Consider the following 22,547-nt stretch of genomic DNA (forward strand, 5'->3'; position numbering starts at 1 on the left):
GCACTGCCTTGAAACAGGTTTGCAAACAGTCCCCGGGCAGCGAGGTAATGGAGAGGCACAGATGGCCGATCACTACGCTGGGATCAGATGGTTCCTATCTTGAGCGCACAGATTAAAGCACTGCTGAGGCATACGTGGAGACCAAACTCAGAATTAGAGATGCGGTGATGCCACAAAACGCCCTCTCTGTACAAGATCCTTCCTGCACTCAGACATGCTGCCAAACAGTTCACCAGAGCAAGGGGTCAGGGGAAGGTATTTTAAGCTGCAGAGACACCCAAGTCATGCAGAAAAGGAAGGATTTGCGGAGCTGTGCCCAGAGTGGGGCAGGTGAAGAATAGGCCATGGGAGATTTTGGGGGGGAGGTGGAGGAAGGCTGGGATGGAGCAGCTGAATTTCTGCACAGCCCCCACCCAAGTGTCTGGTTTGCTCATCATCAACTGTATATCCTGGCCATCTGGGTCCCCTACCTGCCACTTGGCCCAGGCCCTGGCCCTGGCCCCCAGCCTCTCTGTAGGTGGTGGTCTTGATGGTGTACTGCTTGGCGTAGACGTCGTCGTCATCCCCGATGCACTTGCTGCTGACAGATGGCACCTGGGTGTTCACCCCCGAGTGTATGCCCGAGTCGTAGGTGTAGGTCTGCTGCCATTCCGTCACCTTGATCGGCTGCTCCATCATGTTCATCACCTCCATTGCTGCTCTGCAGGGAGAAGGGGAAGGAAGTTACAGCCTCCGCCCGGCACATGGGCAAGCGGAGCCAGATCCCACATCCCGGCAGACGGCCTTCCTGCCCCCGATCCCCGCCCAGGCCAGGCGCACACACGATCCACAGCCACGTGCTGCTTGCCCGTCACTCCCCCATGCACGCAGAGGTCACCGCCTGCCCTTTTCTCATTCACGAGATGAAAGGCTGAACCAAGACGACAAATCCCGCAGCTCAGCACTTTGCCTCTTGTGTTTGGACATGAAAGCAGGTTGTGGCTGGTACAGACAGTGCGAGGGAAGCGCCAGCTCCCCGCAGCCATTATTCGTTGCAGAAGGGGGTGGGTTATTCGGTCTCTGAAGGCGTGCGCACAGAACGTCCCGTGCCGAAGGACGGAGCCCCTGCTATTCCGAGCAGCACGGGGGAGCTTTTTAAAGAGCAGTTTCCGGACAGACGAACTGGCAGAAAAGCCGCATCCAGCCACAAGGGTTTGGAGCGGAGAATAAAAATGGGCTTTGCAGAGATGTTTCTGGGACAGACTTAGAGTGCCTAAAAATAAGGCATGCCACGTCCTGCGAAACGCTCCCCTCCCCCGCCACTGGCCACTGGCGCCGGGGCCGAGAGACTCCAGCGTATCCAGCCATAGGAGATGTGCAGGAGGACAGGTAGCGCTTTACCAAGGCAGGTACTTACCCGGACACGATCGACAGCTGTAGGCAGGATGAGTTACACCCCCCGTGACGGGATTAAAATGGAGCCAGCTCTGCGGACTCTGCCCTGGACTGCTCTGCCCGGCCCGGCCCAATCGCCAGTCTCCGTCCTTCCTCGGACTGGAGAGCCGCACTCTCAGGCAGCCTGCTCAGCCCCCAGGGAGGAGACGCCAGGCTCGCCCGCCCCAGCCGCCACCGCCCAGCACTGACTGAAGGAGCGGCTCGCAAGGGCGTTCCAGATCCCAGCCCAGATACTAGTGCACTCGGCTATTGAGCCATAAGGAGCCTGGATCAGCAGGTAGGAATCGCTTGTGCGTCCCCACAGCTGTCAGGGGAGGAGGGAGGAAGGATTCCAGCCGTTCCCTCAGTGGAAAAGCACTTCACTCAGGTACGCCCCTCGCCCCCACACACGCCCCACAAAACAAGATTCCACCCACCCCAGACTGGAGATCAGGCTGCTGTGAGAGTCACTTCAGACTTCACCCCACGGCCCCCCCCCCGCAGATCTTCGGCGAGCAGGTAGCGGCTGCGGCGTTACTTAGAGAGGCATGGAGCAAGCAAGGAAAAAGCCCCTGGAAATTGGCCGGATGGGAGGGACTTGGATGCCCAGTCTGCAGGCTGCATTTGCAGCCCGTGCTACTGAAGGAGACTCCCTTGCACTAAAGGGTTAATGGAGAACAGCTGCAAATGGGTGCGGACACGCCCTGGAGAGGAACGCCAGCCAGTAAATCAGTGGTGGTGGCGTTTGCCATCCAACTGGCACTCTGGGGAGGGGGCTCCGGGGAGAGCCCCTTCTCCTCTAGAGGGTCCTGGTGAAACAAGGTTTAAAGGAAACGCGTGGGAACCAGGGTGTGAGATTGATCTCTCCCGTCACCCGACCAGGTGCTTTCAGCTGAGACCTGGGGCTCAGGCGACTGAGACCAGCGCACGGCGCTTTCACCTCTAGGTCACTGGCCTGAACCTGGCACATGCTGCTGGCAGCTAAGTTAGTCTGACAGCAGCTTGGCCTGCACCCAGGGAGTTGCTGGGTCTCTGCCCCGCTCCCAGGGGGACACTTGTTTGCACACAAAAGCCAGTGGCTGTCTCAGCAGAGCGTGATCGGACTAAGCCTAGCACACCGAGCGCGCTGAGTACACCCATGCTCAGCCAGCTCAGAAAGGAAGCGTGCTTCCTTCCCAGCCAGGGTTATCCCACTTCAACCAAGCTCTTCTTTATTCAAAGCTCCAGCAGGACTTTGTTTCTGCTCCACCCAGCTGTGCATTAAGCAGAATGCCCAGAGACACCCAGGTCTCCTTATCTTGGAGCTGACCAAGCAAACTATGGAGCGATTCACGCCAGCTGAGCAGCTGCCCTGTGCCCCTCTCTGGTTGGGGGAGAAAGCAACTCTGCTGTTTTCTGTGGATCGAAGATGCATATTGGGACTGGAGAGGACCCCGCTTCCAAGCGACATCCAGCCCCTGGAAGTGGTTATGGAATCCGCTGTCCCACTCTCTTCTGACTGGCATGGAATTGGCAGCATGTGGAGGGAGCAGGGGGAGGGAGGTACTGAAGGTGGTAAAGCTTTTTAAGCCCCCCAGCCCAGCACAGCAATGTCTGGATGCTAAGAGAGCCTATTCCAGATTCACATGCCTCCTTCCCATTGGCACAAGACACGCTCCGTAACGGAGCCCAACGTAGCTCCTTAGGCCAGAGGAAAGTTTCTGCAACGGATCGGGTTTCAATCCAGAGAGCTCCAAGCCGGAGATGAGCAGGAAGCGAATGACTCCAGCCCGGTCTGCCTATGCAGGGAGGGCATGTCCTGCTCACCTGGAAGTCACCGAGCACCTGGGGGCAAGATCACAAGGAACCAAATAAAGCTTCGGCCAGAGGCACAGCCTCCTCTCTGCCCAGCCTCGCTAAAGCGCTTTGGTAAGGCCCACCTCGCCAGTGGGCTGCACAAAACCGTGACGATGGCGGGCAGTGCACGATCACACGCCGAAGTGCCAGGCTACAGAACGCGAGCAAGGAGCTTGCGGCTTACTTCTGGACTCCATGTTGGCTTGCACCGCAGTCTGACTTCCCCAAAGCAAGTGGAGTACATTATAGCCAGGGTGGGGGAAGAGGGGGACCAATTGTACCAGGGCCCCAAGACCTCTGTAACGGGGGTGAAAAGGGAGGAGGGGCCCACCGAACCGGATGTACCCGGGACCCAACGATAAACCTGCCTGCTTCCAGCTCGGGTGAGACAAGCTCTGTGCCTTGCTCTCCAGTTGCACTAAAGCACTCAAACAGTGCGCTTCTGCAGGGCCTGCTCCTCAAGAGCGCCAGCATTTGTTTAGGAGTTCAGGAGAGGAGTGGAGAAAAGTGGGCTTTAGGCCAGCCCAGAACGCAGCTGGCTCCAGACGCCGCCCTGCTTCCTGGGGACGGCAGGAACCTCAGAGAAACACAGCGTCAGCTTTCCAGGAAAGGCAGCCTTGTCCTTGATTTGTACTAGGGAGATAATAGAGGCAGAGCCTGCCCCTTCCCCTTCTGCTGTGCATTCCCCAGACCCACCTGAGTCAGGCTGATCCTGTGCGGAGAGATCCAGGGTAGAGTTACACCACCAGCTGATGGAAGCTGCAGTACTTCCAAGTCCCCACTCCTCGCCTGTGGTCCACCCCCTTCCTGGGCTCCTCAAAGGAACGGCTCTGATATCTGGGGAGAGGGGAGATTATCCAGGACAACGCTCAGGCCAGGAGCAGAGCGGCCGGGGGCTGACGCAGAGCCAAGAGAGCTCCTTTTATGGCCATCCCAGGCTCCACACAAGTTTCACTCCCACTTAACTGCAAGGTTTGCACAGCCCTCTCAGAGCAGAGCTCCACGCCCGGGACCAGCTACAGAGTCACAACAAGTCAGGGAAGGCAGGGATGAGTCAGAGTTTCAGACTTGATAAAGGAGACGCGAGCAGCTCTTCCGTTGGACCCACTGGAGCAGGGAGTCCGACTGGGAGAGGCAGCCCCATCATTTCCAAAGGAGAGGTTTAATCATCACTGTCTACCGATACTGAGTCACATGGGCAGTGAGCTGGACCTGTGCTGACTGCTCCCCGGCACCACAGACAGACCCAAGCCCAGCCATGTCATGGGACAGCCTGGGAGGGGAAAGCTACAGTGCAGGCGTCACCCATTTCAGTCCTTGAGCTGGTGGGGAGAGAGATCAACCCTGACACCCCCTCCCCCCTTCTCTCTGCTGGCTGACTTACTGAGTCAGGGCCTCGGAGGTGGCACCAGAATTCACAGAGCAAAGGGGGACTGCACCTTGCTGTGGCGGGACGGGGTCTGCTTGGGATCGGTTACGGAGAAGGTTGCTTTGCCTGCAGGGGCTTGGGTAAAACCACGTCTGAACACAGGAGGCAGTTCCCAGGCAGTCAAGTGCTGCCATGAACAGCACAGAGCCACGCTCCAGAGAGACAATCAGAGCCAGGGCCTGGCAACTCATTCCGGGAACAATTCAAAGAGGAAACCAAAGGAAGCTAGAAGTCTTGCCTAGCAGAGCTAGGCCAGGCAATGGGGGCGGGGCAACAAGGCGAGACATCTGGGTTCTACTGTTCCCAGCTCTGCCACTGACTGAATTTGGACAAGGAACTTCACTCCTGTTCCTCAGTTTCCCCACCTATAAAATAGGGTCCCCCCAGCTACACGGCAAATTAAACCCTACCAATTTAGTGCTCTGAAAATCTACTAGATCCCAGCAATCAAGGCAAAGCCAGCACCCCACACCACACAGACACACACACACACACACACACGCCTGCTCACTTTCCAGCCAGTCCCCCGTGAGCACCCCAGGTGCATTTTAAGGGCAGTGTTCCACTCGTCCGTTTGTAATTTTAAGCTATAAAGCTGCAATCATATTTAGTGTGTAGGTTACAGCTTTAATGGCTTGTGCATAATGCATGCTTATGCGGTAGTAAAAAAAAGACAAAGATAGAACCACTAATGGAAGCTACCCAAGTCTATTTACTCCCCATCATGTGTCAACAGGGCAGGCTGGAGGGGTGGAGACCAGGGGTTGGGAGGGGAAGCCAGTGACTGAACACACCAAATACAAAGACAGGTGAACTAATGCAAAGCCAGCAGGGTACCCTATGGGGTCTCTTCCCAGCGCAGGAGCAGCCAGGGAGCTGTTCACAAAGGTAAGCATAAAAAAGTCTCCAGAAAAAGTCCCCATGTCGATAGCGGACTCAGTGCTGAAAATAGACTGGTCTTACATTTAGCATTTCAGCCCACGTCTCGTCATCCTGGTAGATTTGTGATACTTCTGCCCCACCTCCTGCATCTGTAAATAAAGTGAACTTAAATTGCTGGATACGTAAACATGATGCATCAGCCGGAACACTGCGCCAAGGATGGTCAAAAACAATTCTCTTCACCGCCAGCCTGCAGCTTACATACTGCCCTCGGTCAACGGAGCAAGGAGCAAAGCAGCGGCCAGGAGACCCTCAGAGCAAGTCACTGAGCAGTGTCTTTTGCCCGAAAGTCGCCACTTGTTGCAGAAAAGCATCTGCAGAACTCATCCCAGGGTGAGCTTCGCTAGAAATTCCAAGTCATGGCACACACCCTCAAAGGGCAGCAAGGTGGCTTGGAAAGGACTCATTCGACACAGCCAGAGTATCTCCCGGCGAGTGCTTCCTCTGCCACGGGGAGGTTGGCACGGTGTGGCAGAGATGGCCTTCAAGCCACAATAAAAGCAAGGGAGTTAGCAAGTCCCGGGGCAGGCGGAGTGAGTACAGACTCACTTCTCTTTTGCAGCTTGCCATGTTAGCTGGTGCGGTATGCCAGGCAGCAGGGGAGCTCTCCTTACATCTGAGCAGAGGACGGTCTTGCAATTTGGACAGAGAAGTGGGGGTACGGAGCCATGAATAAGGAAATCTAAATATGAGCCAGGGTGGGCAAGCGCTTCTCAATTAGTCTTCAGCCACACCCCGGGGAGGTGGGTAGAAGTGACAGGGAAATTGGCAAGGAGGTGATGTGAATTACACACTGCCTCAGAGAGCATCTAGGCCATGAGGAATAGCATTTACGAGGTCCTGGCTCGTGTGTAAAGTGCATGTTCTCTCGAAGCAGAGGCCAGTTAGAGGGGAAGGAAATAGCCATGAGCTTTCTGGGGTTTTGGCCCCACGTGCAAGTGTTCCTAAACTGGCGCTGTGCAAACGCGTGTGCACGCACATGGACAGAAGGATGGTGGATCAGAGAGAATAGTGGAGTCAAGGGGAGAGGTTTTCACAGCAGTCTTTCACTGGGATTAACAGATGTGTCTGAATCCCTTTGACAGCTTTGAAAAATCTCAACCAAGGGCTTTACAAACAAGACAGGGAAGCCAAATGCAAGTGTATGGTAGTTGAGACCTGGAATTGGAAGCTGAAGAGGTCCAAGAGGGGCTCGCTGGAGCCTATAGACGGACTACAAACGGGTCCAATCACTGCCACTGCATGTGATCTCTGCACTGAGATTCAGGGTTTGCTAAAGAGGCAATTTTCTGTTTAAGAAAGAAGGGAGTCTCCCCAATCCCCAGGTCTGGGGCCAGGTGTATCCCAGGACGAGCAGGGTGATGGAGGATGGCAGAAGGAGCGGGCTGTGTTGATTCTGTCCAGTTCTAAGGAGCGCACAAACTATCAGGAGGGGGCTGGTTACAGAGAGACCGAGCATGTACATGGACAGTAACTGCTGCTCGGAGATGTGAAGGAATTTGACAGCCACATATTTTCCAAGCGTCCATGGGTTAGGACGGAAGACTGACAGCTCACATGCCTCTGCATAATGCATGAGCCCCCACTCGTTTTTTCCAGTGCAGATGGCAATCAAAGGCTAGTCCGGGGGTATTTTACAAGCTTAAATGAGCTGGAGGCAAACAGCAGGACAGTTTTCAGTCCCTGCTCTAAAAGGTCTTGTAGAAACAGAGGGCAAGCCAATGCCCCTGTCGCACGGCATCTCTCGCCCTACAATACAGCGAGGCACTCAGAAGTGCAGGCAGACTACAGCGGCTAAGGCAGCAATCTCCTGGGTTTGTCCAGCTACTCTCAGCATCCAGATTAAGACTTCAGGCCTGACACACGGCACCTGCTTTCTTCCATTCCTTCGGAGCACTCACCAGGAGGCTTCTTGCAACTGCCAGGAGAGTGAGGTGGGCAGCCGGAGTGCAACAAGCAGAGAGCATCTTCATCAAAAGGTAGGAAAAGCTGCAGGAGCATGAAGGGTCAGTACTGGTTTGCAGGCCACAGAGGGGCCAGAGACCAAGGCTGGGCCAAAAGCCGGTTCTACTGGCCTCCACTGGCGAGGAGAGCCCGGCTAGGCAGCAGCAGATGACCGGCCAGGGAGAAAACGGTAGAGTACAAGATGCTCCACGTTTACAGGACGACTTCCCGGAATTCTTCGTAAATGTATCCGGTTCGGAATTCGTATTGGTCAGACTAAGCACGCATCCCACTCACCTCTCTGGGGACAGGGGAAGGAAGCAGGTTTTATTCCGTTCAGAGCCACGCTGGAAATATGAAAGGGGATTTTAGCCCTTTGATTGTCTGAGCGAGAGCGAATGAGGTACATTAATGCAACAAAAGAGCCTTGGAAGCGGAGATCGTGCTTTGTACTTTGACCCAATTTTCTCCAGAGTCTCATCCACTTTACGGAATTAAAAAAAGCCACATTTCAACACATCTGGCAGCCTTTGATCAGAGGCAGGGAGCTAGCGAGCCATAGGCCTGCTCGTCTGCACCTTGAGGACTGCCTTTGTAGGTTTCGTAAGTGGCGCAGATCAAGCAACTGAGCAGCCTGCAGCAAGCGCACTCCTAGGCAACTGAGCTAGCAGAAACAGTGTCACTGTTTGACTAAGGGTTTGGGAAATGTCAATCCTGTCTAGGTGTTTATATTGCACTCTCCACGAGACAAGCGCCTTTGAGACCTAGAAGTCCCTGAGAATCCGGCTCTGTCCCCTTGTCAGATCAAGGATTTTAGCAGGAAAGCTAGCTAAATTCATTCATTTCAGCACAGAAAGGGGAGCACAGGGAAGCTATGCTCGGGGAAGATGCAATTGGAACAGACAGAATAAAGTCAAGGAGACAATGCAGAGTCCTCTGTAGAGCAAGTGACATGCAAAGCATTTGCTCAACCTTGAGACTTTCTTTTCTGGTGTCAGGGTGCTCTGCCTCCAGTCACCTTCCCAGCTCCGTGGTCTCCTGCTCCAAAGCAGCAGATGCAGAGTTTCTCCCCACATCTTCCGAGTCAGAGAACCCTTTCCCCAGAAGATTAGCCCTGAAGAGGTCTTGTAGGAGAGCATTAGCTGTCAGGAAGGCCATGTCCTTGGTAGTCACTAGGATGATGAAAGCTGACCTACAGCATGCAGGCATGTAAACAGAGATTAGGTTAACAGTCTGTAAATAAAAGGGTTTCCAGCATCACAAACACCCCGCTCGGATTCAGAAAGAAGGAGAGAATTTGCGGGAAGAGTAGAGGCAGACGCTGGAGGGCAGGCAGCAAGGGAGCCGAAGTGAGAGGTGACAGAAGGACCCAGGCAGTGAACCGGTGATGCCAACACTCAGTCTGGTATTTATACCTTATAGCACGTTCACATGGTTTCAGTCTGCGCCACGCCTGACGGTTTTAGCCCTGTGGCTGGGGAGGAAAGGGTCCGAAGGCACAAAAACCAGAAGGCAAATGGAAAAAATCTGAAGTTTAAGTCTCATGATTGTGAGGGTCTGACTCACGAGTTTTGAACTCATTGGAGACCACCACACAGGGGCAGGGTCCTCCTTTCCATCAACAAACCGGAACGGATTCTGCCACCAAGAACTTCGCATTCACAGATGGGGTCATTATCCCAGGGCTCATCTGTTACAAAAACAGAGGATTCAGGTATCTGCTAGGCTGCTTGCCATGCTCGTGGGGTGGGGTAGCAGTAAGAGGCCAACAGGAAAGGTTTATTATGGGCCGGGGAGTTTTCCTATTCTATTAGCAGCTACAGCAGCAACACCAGATCTCCCCCATGAAATCACATGAAGGTCAAGCCCTGCCCCTTTAATGGAGCACTGGATGAGAATATGCAGAGCACGCCCAGCCATCACCTTGGAAGGAGCGCTAGAGACGGACTCGCCACTGAGCACTAATGCCCCAGGATAGCAGCTGGAGAGATCGAGCCATACGTACTAAGCAACCACCTCCTAGGAAATTACCCTCTGCAGCAACCCGAAGGGTGCGAACAGCAAGTTATTAGAGTGCCCATCGAATGCAGTGAGATGAGGTAACTGGGAGAGACAGAGATCGCACCGGCGGCTCTGCTGACTGGGTCATGGAGAGGTTTACTGCATGAATCCCTTGGGTTAGTTCAACAGCAGGCTGTTGGTAAAAAACAGGAAGCAGAACAATGGCTCCAGATAGCCACCCATCAACCAACACTTATGGGACATTCCCTTTGCCTTCTCCCTCTGACCACCTGCTGAGCTCACCCAACCAGTCTGTCAAGGGGGGGGGCCCAAGCTGGGGAACACAGAACAACAAAAACCGGACTGGATTTAAAAGGACACACCCTGACTGACATCTGTCCTCCTACACCCCCGAGGCTAAAGCACCTGGGACAGTGAAGCGTCCTTAGGGTCTACACCAGAGGATGGCAGAGTCCTGCATATAAAGGGACCATTTTAAAATCCCTCTTTCCTCTTTATGCCTCACTCCTTATTGGTACAGATTCAACACTACCTGGGTTTAAGGCGGCTGCGGCTCACTATTTACACTGGTCCCAGACTCCAGAAGCAGGGCAGAACCACGGGTGCTGAGCCCAGTCTGAGCTGCTGGGTACGCACGAGCAATACAGAGGGTGCTGGAGCCCAAGGCAAGGTCTAAGTGAGAGAATCACGCGATTCCATGCCAGAGGTAAAGGCCCGAAGCCTGCGGTGTGCAGTCAGAGACCACGGAGGGGACAGAGCTGCAGCTAGCGACCCACAGGACCAAGGAAGATGCTAGGAGACCATCCAGGAAGCGGAGAGATCTAGCGGACGGCTCTAAAGGGGACCGTGGCAGCCCCATTGCCCCGAACATGCTGCTTTCCAGGAGATACTTTTCCGAGTTACAGAAAGTCAAGATGCCTCCGCAGAAGAGCGTGGAATGGAAATGGCCTGAATGTCACCTAGTTTGATCACGCCCCCCACCCATCCCTGTGAAAGGTTCACCAATCACACACTGTTGAGCAACTAAAGAGACTGCTCTGCTGAAGTTAAAGGACACTTGTGCAGCGTCATTTCCGCAGGGAAGAGAAGGCTAACCTGGGTCTTTTCAACTGCAAGTGCTTGGCTTGTAGTTCCAAGGGCTACGTGGATAATACAAACGCCGATCGTTAGCAACGGGGAAACATGCTTTCCAGTCCAACCAAACTATTAGCATGTGCTGGTTCCCAACAGCCAGCACCAGATGGGGAGAGTCCAGAGAGGGGGCGGGGGGAATCCAAGGTGCTCACAAGCAAACTCCTGCAGCTCACTGGTGCACAAGACCACTCCCGCAGAGGCATGGGAAAATACCCCTCGTGTAGGCTCAGGAAGTCAGAGACAGTCACTGCCCAATGTACGACCAACTCAACTCCATGAAGCAGCCAAAGAGCTGAAAAGGCAGTGGGGAACTCTCCTTAGAAACTGGCGGAACCACCAACTCTGTTAACTGGAGGGCCCGGTTCTAGCCCTGACCCTTCTTAGGGACCGTGCCATCGCAAGCAACTCTAGCAAATGGGGTTTCACCAGGCATTTATAGAGAGCTGAAAAGCACAGCGATTCCAGCCTGGCCAACCATGTGCTCACGTGGAGAGGAACATGAAACTAGATGTGCAGTTTACTCCAGGGCACAAAAGCGTAAAAACAGAAACAAGTATCAGGTCAGATTAGATGGTTTATCCATCCTATCCCCTGTAGCAATGGCTTTTTAAAAAGGTTTAATTCTTCCCCGCTAGAATCCTGGTGTCAAGGGGTTAAGAATCCTGACAAGAAGCAGAGGAACTGAAAAGAAAGACTAGAAGCCTCATGTCTCCAAAGTTATTTGATCTGCATCCAGACAGCTTCATCTTTACACAGATAACAGCTGACAAGGAAGTCTCCAATAAATATGCATCTATTTGCAGCTAGACTGCCTGTATCTAGCCCTTCCCTTCTGCTCCCTGTGATAAACTTGTTGGCTTTGAGTCGAGCAGGCAGCAGAATCTTTATTAGAGTTCCAACTTTAAACTGATTTACAGCTGAGCGACCCCCAAAAAAGCAGCCAGGGAAGCTGTAAATATTGTTGCATAAAAAAAAAAAAAAAAAAATCTATCCCCAGAGATGCTCAGCTCCTGGTCATGACACCTCCCATTGTCAGGCTCACATCAGGCACAGCCAGCTTCACACTGGGAGCGCGAGGACGCAGGACAGCTGGCTAGGAGCTAAGCACATCAAGGCACAACAAGGGGATGCTGTGTCCCCAAACTGGGGTGTGTGGCTGCATCTTAACCTGCCCCTTTCAATCACAGGCAAATGCTGAAAGCCAGAACTGCCAGCTCCAGTTAAAAGGATTTCAGACTAAGAACACAGGGCGCTACCAGACCGCCATCTAATCACTAAAATAGGTTAAACGAAGCTCAGGGATATTATCTTAACCCTCTGGACAACACAGAGAATCCTGCTAAGCATCCGCTCGGCTCGGAGACTGAAGAGCTGCCGTGTTTAAGGGTTACACTTCAGAAATTCTACCTTGAGCTAAGAATTTTTAGTAGATTTCAAACTAAAAATGCGGACACTGACCTTTGGGGGGCAAGCCAGTAACTTTAAACGCATGACACGTAGCACACCTTTGGGCAGGATGCTGTTAAACGGGGGAGCCCACACTTGGAGTTTTCAGGGTTTCATTTGCCATTCTACATACAGAACAAACCCTGAACGAGGGCGGGACAGGCGAAGGAGCAGTCAGAACTACATATTCACACACAACAGCCCCTCCATTTTCCAGAGAGAACAAAAGGTCAGAAGGGCCGACACTCTCCCAATTCAGGAATTGCATTGTTCACAGCTCTGGGCAAGTGCGATGAGCCTGACTGCTAGTGGGTGAGCGAATCTAATTAGTTACTTCGGCCTTTACAAGACGCCGAGAGAGGCATTTAAGGCAGTTTGACAAATGCGATGTAGGAAGAGGCACTATTTTAGAGGCACCGGTTCTAAAGGCAGGTGATCTCAAATCCTCCCACCAGAAAATTACATAACACGCAAGATACAGAAAGCAGAGAAGAGATGCTAGACCAGACACACGCTGGTCTCTATAGCAGCTAGAAACAGTGCCACACCCCGGGAAGGAGAAGAGTTTCCCTTTCAACTCCATGTTCAGACAGCCCATCGTAGCCAGAGCACCTGGTCCAACCTGCAGAAGGCTTTACATGCCCAACTGATGCTACCCTTCGCTATGGCGACCTGTAGGTCTATCTTCCATCCTTGTTTCTCTTTCTTGGAGGAGATCCCTTTCAGAACCCCAGCAACTATCAGAAGAACCTAACCAGCCTGGTTATCTCCTCCCTTCACACAACAAGGAAGGTATTAGACCCAGAAACAGCTTTCTTCTTAGAGAAGAGCCCTGATCCCAGCCTGCCTGTGACCGCACACTCAGAACTGACCCCACCCACGTTTGTGGTACCACCCACCACAACGCAATGGATTTACTTAGGGCAGCCCTGAATGCATTACCCCCTCCTCCAGCATTTCCGACTTCACGTGGCTTGGTCTGGCATAGCCTCACAGGCGGTTCTCGTGGTCAGCCCACAGCAGTGGGAGAGGAGCCTACCTGTTCACATCTACAGGGAGCGATCCAGGCACCAACCACAACAGGGGACTAAAACAGGTCACATTTTGTCCTGGAACAAAGACAACTTCACACCGACTTCTCGGCAAATAATCAGAGACACAACTTGGCCTTGAAGGCGTCCCAAGAGAGTGTAAAGCAGCCCCACCGGAGCACTGGTCAAATCCTTTTTGTGAGGTATAGAAGCCAGGAAACCTTTGGGATCTTGTGACAGCACCTGTGGCCCTGGGTCATCTCTTCAGCTTCCCCTCTAGAAAAACTGGAACAGCACTCGCCTCCCTCCAAGGGGTGTGGAGAGGATTGTGTTTGTGTCTATGTACCTCCCTAAAGATGCAAATCGACGCCTAGTGGAATTTTCAGAAGTGCCAAGGTACCCAAGGACTTCTAAAACTCTGGCCCTAAAGCACGGCTTAAGTTCTAAGGTGATCTGCAAGGTCTGAATGGAGCCCATGTTGCTTTGGATGAGTCATGAAGCACATCCACCATGCCCCCTCACCACCGTCCTATGTCACCCTTTAAGGCCGAGACTGGGTTAACTTCAGCAGCAGGTCAAAGCTGCTTTTCCTCTCTTGAACAATGCTGTAATATTTGCAGCTAACGAAGCTCAGACAGAAGCCACAGCAAATGCAGCGTTCTATAAAAGACTAGCTGCTGAGGTCATGAAAGGGATCCCTTCCTAGAAAGAGAACCAAGGATGAAGAGAGAAAAAGGAGCTTTTCAAGATTCCACCAGCATCAATGAAAAGTTAAAGTATTAAACGTATAATGAGCTAGACCTTAGGTAGCTTAAATCATGTCAATGGAGGCTTTACAGGGAAGGAAAGTTGAGGAATTCAAAGGGAACTGAGACACCTTTAATGAGGAGAGGAGATTCATACATTACAGGAGCAGTGATCATTTTAAAGGAAGCTTAAATAGCTCAATGTGATTCCGCTCCCCCCGCCCCCACTCAGCCCCCACTCCGCTAGCTCTGTCCTGATCATCCACACAAACAAAGGAACGGAATTCCTTTGTTCTCCTGGCATGTGCACACTGTACTGGAACCATCCCCCAGCTTCCCATCAGGCAGACGAACAAGCAACAGGCTCTTGGATATGGTCGTTCCAAGTTGCTCAGAAAGAGGGGAAGGGGCCTTTGGAGATGGGCCAGCTAACGGGGGGAGGTTATTATAAAATTGTCTTTTTTTAACGCCATCACTAATTGCTTGCATCTTCTCCTTGCCTGTAGCAAGTTGTCGGCTTTCTGCCACACAGAAGCAAAAAAGCCCCCCCCAAGAGGAAAGGCCGGGGAGCCAGCGCCTGCCAGACAGCCTGCAGTTCAAAGCATTGCAAGCATTATCTCACCTCTGTGTGTGCACTTGGGCAAGCTTAACACAAGCAGCTGATCTGCCTTTTCTGTTGGGTCTCGTGCGGATATTTTCCATTGGATTAAGCCACTGAAGCAGCAAGTAACTCAGCCATGAGGAGACGTTTCAGAGATGTCAAAGCCAGAAGGACCATCGGATGATCCAGTCTAAGGGCCTGTTTTTCCCAGGACAGTCTATTTCCCCCAGTTATTGAGCACAATAATGTGTTAATTTGTGTTTGGCTAACGCCTCTTCCAGAAAGGCATCCACGCTGGACTGGAAGACATTGACAGTAAGAACCTGCCACTTCTCTTGATACTTTGTTCCAATGGTTAATCACCCTCACTTAAAAATGTGTGCCCATTTTCTGACTGACTTCCAACTTCCAGCCATCAGTTCTTGCTCTGTCTTTGCTAGATTAAAGACACCATCACTGCCTGGTGTTTTCTCCCCACGAAGGTACGTCTATGCTGTAATCTAGTCACCATCTCTGATCAGCTAAACAGACTGAGCTCTTTACATCACTCACTGTAACCTTCATTTCTGTGGCTCTTTTCAGCAGCCTCTCCACCAGCATCCTATAAAATGTGGCCACCAGAAAAGGACACAGTATTCTAGTGTCATCTCACCAATGCCATGGATAGAGGTAAAAATCACCTCCCTGCCCCTACTTCCTACTCTCGTTTATCCTACTAGGAGAGCCAGGGAGCCAGGCAGTAATAAGGGGTGATGCCCAGACATGTGCAGTGGTGTAATGATGGAACACTGTCACACGAGGGTGATCCCTGAGTGGCTGAGAAACTCCACTTTACATCCCCTCGCCCTGCTCCACCCCAGCTGAGGGAGGGTGGAGTGTTATGCATGTTCTTTCCTGCCCCCACTACTTGGGAGGAAAGAACTCCAGGCAACACTAGCTGGGTTAGGCTAACAATGACAAGGTAACAATGCCAACACGGCTGGTCTGCACACACTCAGCAACATCTCACGTGCATCAGGCAATGTGCTCCTGCAATCACAGCTGACTGGAGTACCAGTCAAACCTGGACTCGGCCTGCATGTGACTGTATGGCCACGGGCTAAAATACTGCTGTACGGGAGGGGACTGGGCATTCATGACTAATGCCAGCTCCTATGTTGCACTTATGCAAGTCAGTTGCATCGACCCTCAATACTGCATCAGGGCAATCTTTAGAAAAACCAGCAGGCCTTCCACCACAGGGAGCTGGAGAGAACCCTGTCAGCTAACCTGACTGCACTCCACAATGAGAGCAGAAAGAAACAGGAGTTCTTTCCTCAGTGGGAAGGTCCAAGGCATCATTAGCGATTTCACAGAGCACCGAGGTGACGGACACACTAGCAGCACGCACATGTTCTTTGAGAACACCAAGCACAGCACCCTCCCACTCTGTTCCGTGATCTACTTACAAATGTAAGTTTTGCTGAAAGAGGTCACTGCAGAAGTTTTGATTTTTTAATCGTAACTGTTCCATCCCCCCTGCAGGTCAAACCTGCCGCACCAAGTGGACTCTGCTAAGCCGGCGAATATATTTTTGCCATTAGACGTGCAAAATAAAGGAAGAGAAGTGGCTTCCCATTCCCCCCCTACTCCCCCCCGTCTGCCCAGGCTAAGAACTCTGCAGCCTTTCCGTTATTCCATCTACACTTTGGCGGCAGTATCACCCTCCCCAAAGTTAAGGTCAATGGGGACTATTCTCATGTGTGTTAATTGTGCATGCATGCCCCATTATGAAGATCAAAACCCAAAGCCTTTGGTAATTACTACTTCAGAATGAACTAGAAGCAAAACGACATTAAACTTGTATGCTCCTGTGTTAAGCCCTTCCCCTGGTTTTCCATTAATGAGATGTTTGGGAAATAATAGGACCAAAGCTGGAGAGAATCCCTGGATGCAAAGGAGCTCTTCCAAGCCGGTCAGCTGTGCGTGGGGCCTTCCCAACATCCTTAAGTACAAATATGGGGCCCGCCCTTCTTCATTTAAGCAGAGAGGCTTGTCAGGCATAGGAGAGCAGCACCGCCTAAGCCCTGGGAGCAGACGTGACACCCCAGGAGGAAACGTATGAAGTCTTAGTTACACCGTGGCATAATGTTAGAGGCTGTCCCCACTTCAGCTGTCTATGTCAGATACTTGCAACACTCATTTGCCCCAATTACACGGCGTTCTAGTGATGCACACCACAGCTTCTATTGCACAAGAACAGATGAAACGCATTTGCGCATCCACACCTACTCTGCCGCTAAGTGCAGCTGACAGAACAGGGCCTCAGTTCGTGCAGAACGCCCAGCCGGACACAGAGCAGCCCCATGCACTGCTGGCACCACACTGTCCTGCCAGAGAGCTGGCATGAGCATCAGACAATGCAGTTACACAAGCGCAAAGGGAGAGGGAGTGCCGATCTGCAGTGGGGTGGAAAGCAGCATGCCAGACCAGCTGCAGAAAGACAACCACAGGCACACAAGTGTATTTAGAGCCAGCCATGCTCAATCACAAACCCAGCTGAGCGCTGTATGTGGACAGGGTCTAAGTATCAGGTATGCTGCCCCCCTGCAAGAATCCCCATCAAACCATGTTTAGTTACATCACAGTCGGGAGACACAGACCTGTCTTACAATGACACCAAGAGACCACAACCGAGATCAGAGCCGCACTGTGCCAGGTGCTGTACGGACACACAGAAAGGAGTCCCTGCCCCAAGGAGTTTATGATCTAATCAGAAAGAGACAAAGGAAAGATCTGCCCCATTTCACAGTCAGGGAACAGAGAGAGGGATTAAGCAATTTGCACACACTCACCTATGAAGGATTTCGCAGAGGCTGGAAATTAAATCAGGACTTTGTCATCCCAGCTTAACCACAAGACCAGCCTTCTTCTCAACTTAGTTTGAGCAGCGTAGAAAGGCTAGGGTTAGATATTTAACAGTAAAAGGCAAGGGTTGAAACTAACTAGGAGAGGTTAGGAGGGTTAGTGGTATACAGAAATAAAACGTGGCTAGGATTAATTAAAAATACACAGAAGGGGCAAGTGTTAGGCAGAGGTTTAATACAAATGCAATTAAAAATAAAAATGCCACTAACGAAGTGTGCTTCTGTCGACCCCTCACTCACCTGGCCAGCAAGCATTTCCCTTCTCCCCCAAACATTTGACTTTTCTTAAAAGGAGACTAAGTTCTTTGGGGCAGGGACTGTCTCTTCGGACATTTCCCCCACCCTGACAGCAGCCTCTGGGTATTACCCCAGATACATAACAGAGCCGGCATGTCTCACAGCCACGCTCAGTGCCATTCCTTGTGTCGGACTGGAATAAGCAATCTGTGCTCCCAGCTAGGAAAGGCGTGCGTTTTTAAAATGTAATAGCAACCCTTCGTGTTTGTGCGGATGTTCTGTTGTTGGCAGAAGAAGCTGAGGCTTCTCCATGGGAGGCAGCTTCTGGTGCAGAAAATCACTATTGGCACTACAACATGGGACTCAGTTTCCTTCTCACCATTTGCATTTCCTGGAAAAGAATCCGCAGTAGCTGCACTCAGCTGTCGTCAGTGAATTTTATCAGGAGGAAACAAGCTATAGTACTTGGCACAGTGCTTGCTACCGTGCGGATATGCACTCTCTACAAACATGAGATGGGGGCTTTGGATAGCATATTTCTCTAGGTCATTAAGATCACAGGGATGCACCTTAGCAGGTTTCCATTGGCATTAATATAAGGTGCAGTTGCCCTAAACTGTGACGAAATATTCTCCCTGTGGGGTCCAGCAAGGGCACCCAGTTTTAGGCTTCGCGCTCCCAGCCGGTGCCTCTCTCAGGCAGAGAACTGCGTCTCTCACTCCTGCTGACCAGGGATTTTTCCTGGTCGCACAGTTCCTCACCTACACTGTGATATCCCCAGGCAGCCAGACTGCCTGAACAGGCCAGCGTCTGCACTTTGCTCGTTCTTCGAAGGCTATGACCAATGTCATTGTCAGCAGTTGTAAGTTACCACACAGCTATTTCTAAGCAAGCACATTTATTCATAAAAGGAAAACATTACAGCAAAAACACCCCAAACACAAGGAAAGAACCTAGGGCCATGCTAATAAGCTTACCAGAGATCATCCCCCCAACTCGACAGGGGCTCTGGTAGAGGCCAGTCCTTCAAATCCCACCAAGGGGATCTTCTGTGGTTTCAAGCTCATAACAGCGTTAGCTCAGAACAAGTGCACCCATTGGTCTCTTCCTCAGGGGGTAGCTTCAAAGGGCTGGGTTTATGCATAACTGGGGGGGGGGGGGGGGATTTTCATTCACCTCCCCCTCGATATTTCCCAGGAAATCCACTTCACTTACATTGTCCCAAGACACCATTCTTGTCTGGCATTGTTTGATACAGTCCTCTGACCATCCAGGCCTACAATACAGAACCTTTGCATTTAATACACAGACTCCAAAGATACTTCAACTTAATTCAGTAAGGTTTTTCTAGGACACTGCAGAGAATTGCCACGTCACACTTTCGTTTAAGGAAACCAACACCAAACATCAGGAATAGAAACGCCGCATGCTCCGATTCTTTCATTAATACCAGTTTGTTCTTGCTGGAAATATCAGTGGGACAGATGAGAGAACTTGCCATTTGCCCATGAATAAGAGATTTGGGCACAGTTGCTCCAACTGCCCAAGACTCCAGAACAGTACAATGAATCACAATAACTCCAGCTGGAGAAGAGAGACTTTATTATTTTTAAAAAGCTAAGAACAAATAGTCCCCTAAGAGCACAATAATTGCAGGCTTTAAATTTAGGCTTTGAGGCTCTGACGAGCTATTTCCAGCTCGGATAATGGTGAGAAAAATACAGTATTTCTGCAGCGCAGTCCCTATTTTACAGCCAAGAAAGGAATTAAAGAGGGGAAAACAAAAGGATCCGAGGGCTGTTGGATCCTAACTTAATTTCTACATCCAACCGCATTACATCTGCGGAGTTCAGATGTTTCATAAGAAGTTATAACCAACACCAGTCAGTGCCCAGCCTGTCGGAGCAAGTTAATGGTTTGTCACCAGCGTCTCGCCTGTGTGTCAGATTGATTACTGGGAGGTTGCTTAAAGTGGCCAAAGGTCTTTTTACCACCAGCCAAGCAAATGCATTTCATGCAGCGATATGCCTTAGAAAGTCAATGCCAAAGCAGGAGTCCAAAGGCAGCATAGCTCCACATTCCCGACAGAGCAGCACAGACAGATGTGACCCCTACAGAGAGCTGTACACTCGCCCCTCCTCTGCCCCCATCTCTCCTCTGCCAGCTAGGCACTCTCCACAAGAGAAGGTCAGAGGAATGCTTCTCACACAAACTTGCTAGCAAAGTGATGCAATTGACATATGTGGATCCTTAATTAGGAATTCTGTTTTTTTCCAAAACCGAAGGAGCCTTCAAAGAATTCAGAACAGCCATGCTCATCTGTTAACAAGTCTCATCTGTCCTCCATGCACTGGAAAAAATTCGAGCAGAGTTCATCCTTTCCAATTTCACTGCGTAGCTGGAGAGAGAATTATCTTTCTGGAACTGGAAACCGTCTCCCCACCCCCGCCAGCGTCTGCTACAGAACAGCAGCAATATTTTTCATCAAGAGATCTCAAGGCACTTCACAAGGGGAAGGCAAAGAATCATCATCGCAATTGTACAGGGTTGGGAAACTGAGGCACCGTTGAAGCAACTTGCCCAAGGTCACAGCAGCCACAGAAGAACCTGGGGTTCTAGTGACAGCTCCTAGACCAGTGCCCTCACCACAAGCCCAGGCTGACTCAGAACATCGGAGGCACAGTTGGAAGTATGGTAGTCATTGGTAGTTATTTCTACAGCTTTTCAGGGGTAGTGGCTTTGGTCAAGCAGGTGTGGAACATTCAAGAAACATTTAGCAACCCAAATCACTTCACCTGGCTGTCTGTTTTGTGTCGGGGTGAGCAGAAAGCAAAGTCTCTTGCTAAACTTCCTGAAAGGAGCCTTCAGACACATTTAGCTGAAGCACTGAGAAGCCAAAACTCACAGTGCACTGGGGCTAATGATGCAAACACATCTGTACACAATCGCGTCTGTATTAAAGTTTCAGCTTTAATGCCACTCCGCCTGCCCTTTTTGTAGAAATGATTTCAGAACAAAATGACTGAAGCATTATGAAATGCCTACAGGCCTGACAGAATCTGCAGAAAAACTAATCAGGGATGGCAGATTTAGAAAGAGATTTCAAACCTCTACCTAATTAGAAACATCTCTGTGTCTCATGACTGTTTCCCCAGCATAGCTGTTTATGAAATATACATTATTCCAACCCAGAAGGGGGAGGTCTGTTTGTGAAAGATTTCAGACATCACAACAGCACTATTCCTAAGCTGTATTGAACTTCAAAGCTAGAACTGCAGTTGTCACTTATATGCTTGTTTCAAAAGAGGTATGAGTGTTGAAAAGAAATTCCTGCTCTGCAGACACCAAGAATGCTGTGTAGTCTATAAACTCCTGTAGTCGCAGTAGGGTTCAATAGGGGGCACTACACAGCCCCTGGACAAAATCATGGATTCAATTTCAACCCAGGCTGTTTATGCAGCACCATCGGTGCTTTACAGATTGGTCATACATGATCCCTGCCCCAGAGATGCTCAGATGCCATGGGAATGAGCTTGATGCAAAAACCCAGAAGTGGAGCAAGAACTTGCAAGGGAAGCTCAGCTCTCTGGTCTTTCCGACTCAGCTCTGCAGAATGGAAGATCCATTTCAGGAGCACCTTCCAAGGAGAGAGACTGATAACCCATATTGCCCAGCTAATGCTGTTTCCCCTCACAAAGCAGGTCCTAATGCCCATGTCTACTAATAAGCATCTCCTCCCTATGTCTTCCATCCATAGATCCCAAAGCGCTTTGTGAAGGCAGGTCACTGTCTTCCCAAGTTCACAGCACAAGCACCTGACAGAGCTGAAAAAAGAAGCCCAGGCTTGACTAAACAAGAAGTCACTGACTGCTATCTACACCACGGCCTATTTATTACCGCAAAGCACTCGCAGGTACTCAGAAAATTAGAAGGATCGCACGAAACCCGATTCTATTCCAGCTACCAGCTTATTTACCTAACCTGACATATTTCCCCAGCACTTCCAGATTCCAATATTAATGCGACATTCAACTGAAGTTTGACGAGCTCATTAGACCAGACAAGCCCATGCCTGAAAGCATTTACATCTTTAGATGAGATCAGTAGAGCAGGAAAAGCCAGGACGTGCAGCTACCTGCAAGGTGCTGCTTGGTTATACACCACATCAAGGTGAGAAAGGAGCCATCACTACACTGAGGCAGAGCAGACGTTTTTTAAAACATTTGTCAGTGAAGAAAGCCCCTCCCCTTTGCGAGGCAGACATCAGTTTCTACAGAACCTCCCCCCCCACTCATCAAGGGCCAGAACCGGTAAGGAGACCTCTGCTATTTGCCAGGCAGGCTTCCCCACTAGGGCTTACCACAACCAACTAACGTGTGCTAAACCCTGACCTGCCTTGTCCACACCAGGATTTTAACATGTCTTTGACGACATGTTAACACACACACCTTTTTCTTAGTGTGGACATGGCTTAAGAAGCGACAAGCAACTCGCTCTCTCTTCACTGTGGCCCTGCCACACTTGTTTTACGCCACATCCCCAGGGGTTCTAAGGTCCTGAAATATTTTGCACTTCGTTGTGGCCATTGCCACTGTGCAAATTGCCCACACTTTTAAAGCTGCTCAAGTCAGGTTTTGAGGTTTCTGTTGCCAGTTTTTCTACATGGAGATACACTCCTGTTACCCCACATAATCACCACCTTTAACTACTCCTCCGAACCACCTGCTCTGCTACATGTCTCACTGGATGGGGAGAAGTGACAGCTAGGAACTTGGTGGAAAGCTACTGGGTCCATGAAACTGCCAAAGGGCTATCAGTGTCCTGAAACAGCCACAATGCTTCTCAGACATGAAGGTGAGA

General features: G+C 51.0%; 1 protein-coding gene across 7 annotated transcripts in view; it reads right to left on the reverse strand.

Moving 5' to 3' along the window:
* Positions 1-22,547, reverse strand: part of JUP (junction plakoglobin) — a 59,528-nt gene that overhangs the window by 17,139 nt on the left and 19,842 nt on the right. For 5 of the 7 annotated variants that reach the window (XM_067541304.1, XM_067541306.1, XM_067541300.1 and 2 more), the window contains exon 2: positions 471-700. In XM_067541304.1, the coding sequence (XP_067397405.1) occupies positions 471-693 (223 nt within the window). In that variant the 5' untranslated portion in view covers positions 694-700. Of the gene's footprint in view, positions 1-470; positions 701-1,396; positions 1,526-3,945; positions 4,087-5,641; positions 5,710-22,547 lie in introns of those variants that run through there. The other 2 variants (XM_067541301.1, XM_067541303.1) reach the window with 2 other exon arrangements.

Source organism: Emydura macquarii, unplaced genomic scaffold, assembly GCF_026122565.2.
Source record: "Emydura macquarii macquarii isolate MOO-44397 ecotype Brisbane River unplaced genomic scaffold, CSIRO-AGI_Emac_v2 contig_629, whole genome shotgun sequence".
NCBI lineage: Eukaryota > Metazoa > Chordata > Testudines > Chelidae > Emydura > Emydura macquarii.